This window comes from Cyprinodon variegatus, unplaced genomic scaffold (genome assembly GCF_000732505.1).
Source record: "Cyprinodon variegatus isolate N-32 unplaced genomic scaffold, C_variegatus-1.0 Scaffold183, whole genome shotgun sequence".
Taxonomy (NCBI): Eukaryota; Metazoa; Chordata; class Actinopteri; order Cyprinodontiformes; family Cyprinodontidae; genus Cyprinodon; species Cyprinodon variegatus.
In genome coordinates, this window is record NW_015150636.1 from 216,714 (window position 1) to 219,147 (window position 2,434).

The 2,434-nt window shown below is 42.5% G+C and overlaps 1 protein-coding gene across 1 annotated transcript in view; it reads left to right on the top strand.

Annotated features, from left to right (window-relative positions):
- Nucleotides 1-2,434, top strand: part of LOC107087394 (F-box/WD repeat-containing protein 7-like) — a 29,545-nt gene that overhangs the window by 21,346 nt on the left and 5,765 nt on the right. The window contains exons 8-10 of the mRNA XM_015378963.1: nucleotides 748-929; nucleotides 1,397-1,622; nucleotides 1,711-1,777. Coding sequence (XP_015234449.1) covers nucleotides 748-929; nucleotides 1,397-1,622; nucleotides 1,711-1,777 — 475 coding nt within the window. The remainder of the gene's footprint in view (nucleotides 1-747; nucleotides 930-1,396; nucleotides 1,623-1,710; nucleotides 1,778-2,434) is intronic.

The window sequence follows — 2,434 nt, forward strand, 5'->3', positions numbered from 1 at the left end:
TATCATTCAGGATACCTTGTCTGCTGGCCATTTTTGCTCATTCAAAGCACAGGTCTGTTATGCTGCGGTCTCTCCCAAAACTTAGCGTTCCTGAAGCTATGGAAAGCGCCGAGGGTAAATTTTGATGCGCGATTAACATGCGTTAAAAAAAATGTCAGCGTTATAGTCTAAAGCAGTTAACGCGTTAATAACGCTTTAAAACTGACAGCCCTAATATATATAAATATATATAACATACTGCTGGAGATAGGCACCAGCCCCCCTCGCGACCCCACTTGGGACAAGCGTGTAAAGAAAATGGATGGATGGATGGATATATATAACATTATTATTATTATTTTTTTTATTTTATTTTATTTTTTTTTTACCAGATTAGGGAAAGTGACTGTTGTTGGTGATTACACTGACATTTTTTTTTAAGGTTATTTTTTTGTCAATGATTTTGGTTTATAATAAGTATTTCACTGCCCTATAAAGTGTTAGAGTGGCTCAGAGTATCTTTGAGCCAAATTATATTTTCAATCTACAGAAACATGAAGAGTTTGATAATTAATTCAGATACCTTCACCAATTTCAAAAAAGAAATATTTAAATTAAAACATTTTTTTACAGAATAAAGGTTTCATTTCTCATTAAAGGCTGCATTTTATAAAAGACTGTTAACAAGCATAAATGTTGGCTTTGCTTCTAAACGTGGTTTTAAAGATGGATCATTTCCTCTAACGTCGTCTCATCCCTGCCATTCAGTGTCTGCGCACGTTGACGGGTCACACCGGTGGCGTGTGGTGCAGTCAGATGACCGGCGCCACTGTGATCAGCGGCTCCACTGACCGGACGCTTCGGGTGTGGGACGCCGAGAGCGGGGAGTGCGTGCATGCTTTGTACGGGCACACGTCCACCGTGCGTTGCATGCACCTACACGGCAACAGGTAAGTGACGCACATGCGGGAACATCTCGTCCCCATGACAACCACAGGGTCCCTAAAAGACTCGCTCTCACACACAGACACAGGACTGTGGAGCTGCTTCCTATCTCCATGGTAACCTGCTGATGCAGGTTTTTTCTTTTTGTCGTAGCATCATTTATCATGGTCCTGCATGCAGGAGGACACTTAAAGCAAGCAGAGCACAGCAAGAGGCGAATATATGAGCATAAAAACATGGAGTCATCAATTATTTATTATAACTCTGTGAAAATGAAGAAGAAAGCAGACACTGCACCAATAAACACAGAAACATTTACAGTTTGTATGTATTTAGATTTTACCTCATATCCACCTTAAAGAGCTTAGAAGCTTAAAAGCTTAGAAATGATTTTAAAGAGCCTCTATTTTCTGTTAAGAAACACAATCTTATTGGCTAAAGCTGCAGTGATGTCATGTCTCTTCTCTGACAGGATTGTGTCGGGCTCCCGGGACACGACGCTACGCATGTGGGACGTGTCGACGGGCCAATGCGAGCACGTGCTGACGGGCCACGTGGCGGCGGTGCGCTGCGTCCAGTACGACGGGCGCCGCGTGGTGTCAGGCGGCTACGACTACATGGTGAAGGTGTGGGACCCCGAAGCTGAGGTGTGCCTGCACACCCTCCAGGGACACACCAATAGAGTGTACTCTCTGCAGGTAAATATAAATACGCCCATTAAGGCCTATTGATCGCCTCACCATTTTGCCTTTAAAGCAACTACATCAGATTCCTCTTTCTATGCAGTTTGATGGCGTCTTTGTAGTGAGCGGCTCGTTGGACACGTCAATCAGAGTCTGGGATGTGGAGACCGGTAAATACACATATGCTCTACTCTGTATTCATGCTCAATTTAGTCAGGAGTTAAAATTCTTTTGGGCCGAACCACACATGCAGAATCATGAAAGAAGTGAAGAAAAACAAAACATCCGTTAGCAGAAGATGGTGGAAGGTTCATGCTGTAAGGCCTGTCCTTTACAGGGATGGGGGAATTTAAAGACCAATTTTCTTAGAAGCTGCAAAAGGTAAAGCAAGTTTATAAAAAAAAAATAATAATAATTGAACTTGATTGATCTCACACTGGTGAAATTTACCTCTGCATTTAACCCTCCTGTTGGGGAGCAGTGGGCTGCCATTGTGCGGCGCCCGGGGAGCAGTGTGGGGTTCTGCAGGCTCTGGGGATCAAACTGGGTACTTGCATCCTTCTCAGAGCACAGGTGCACTGCAATTCAGGACAAAGATACTTTGAAGTGCTTTACACGAATGAAAGAGTAAAATAGAAGGAAAATAAAAGCAAGTAAAGATAAAAAAACAATAAAAGCAGGTAGCAAAGCAAATAAAACAATTGGACCACAAACGTAAACCAAAGATACCTCAGATAACACTTCAACAGTCAACGGCAGCTCTAAATAAATATGTTTTTGTCAGGTCTAAGCACCTAAAACATCATACATACATACAGGGAAAGAAA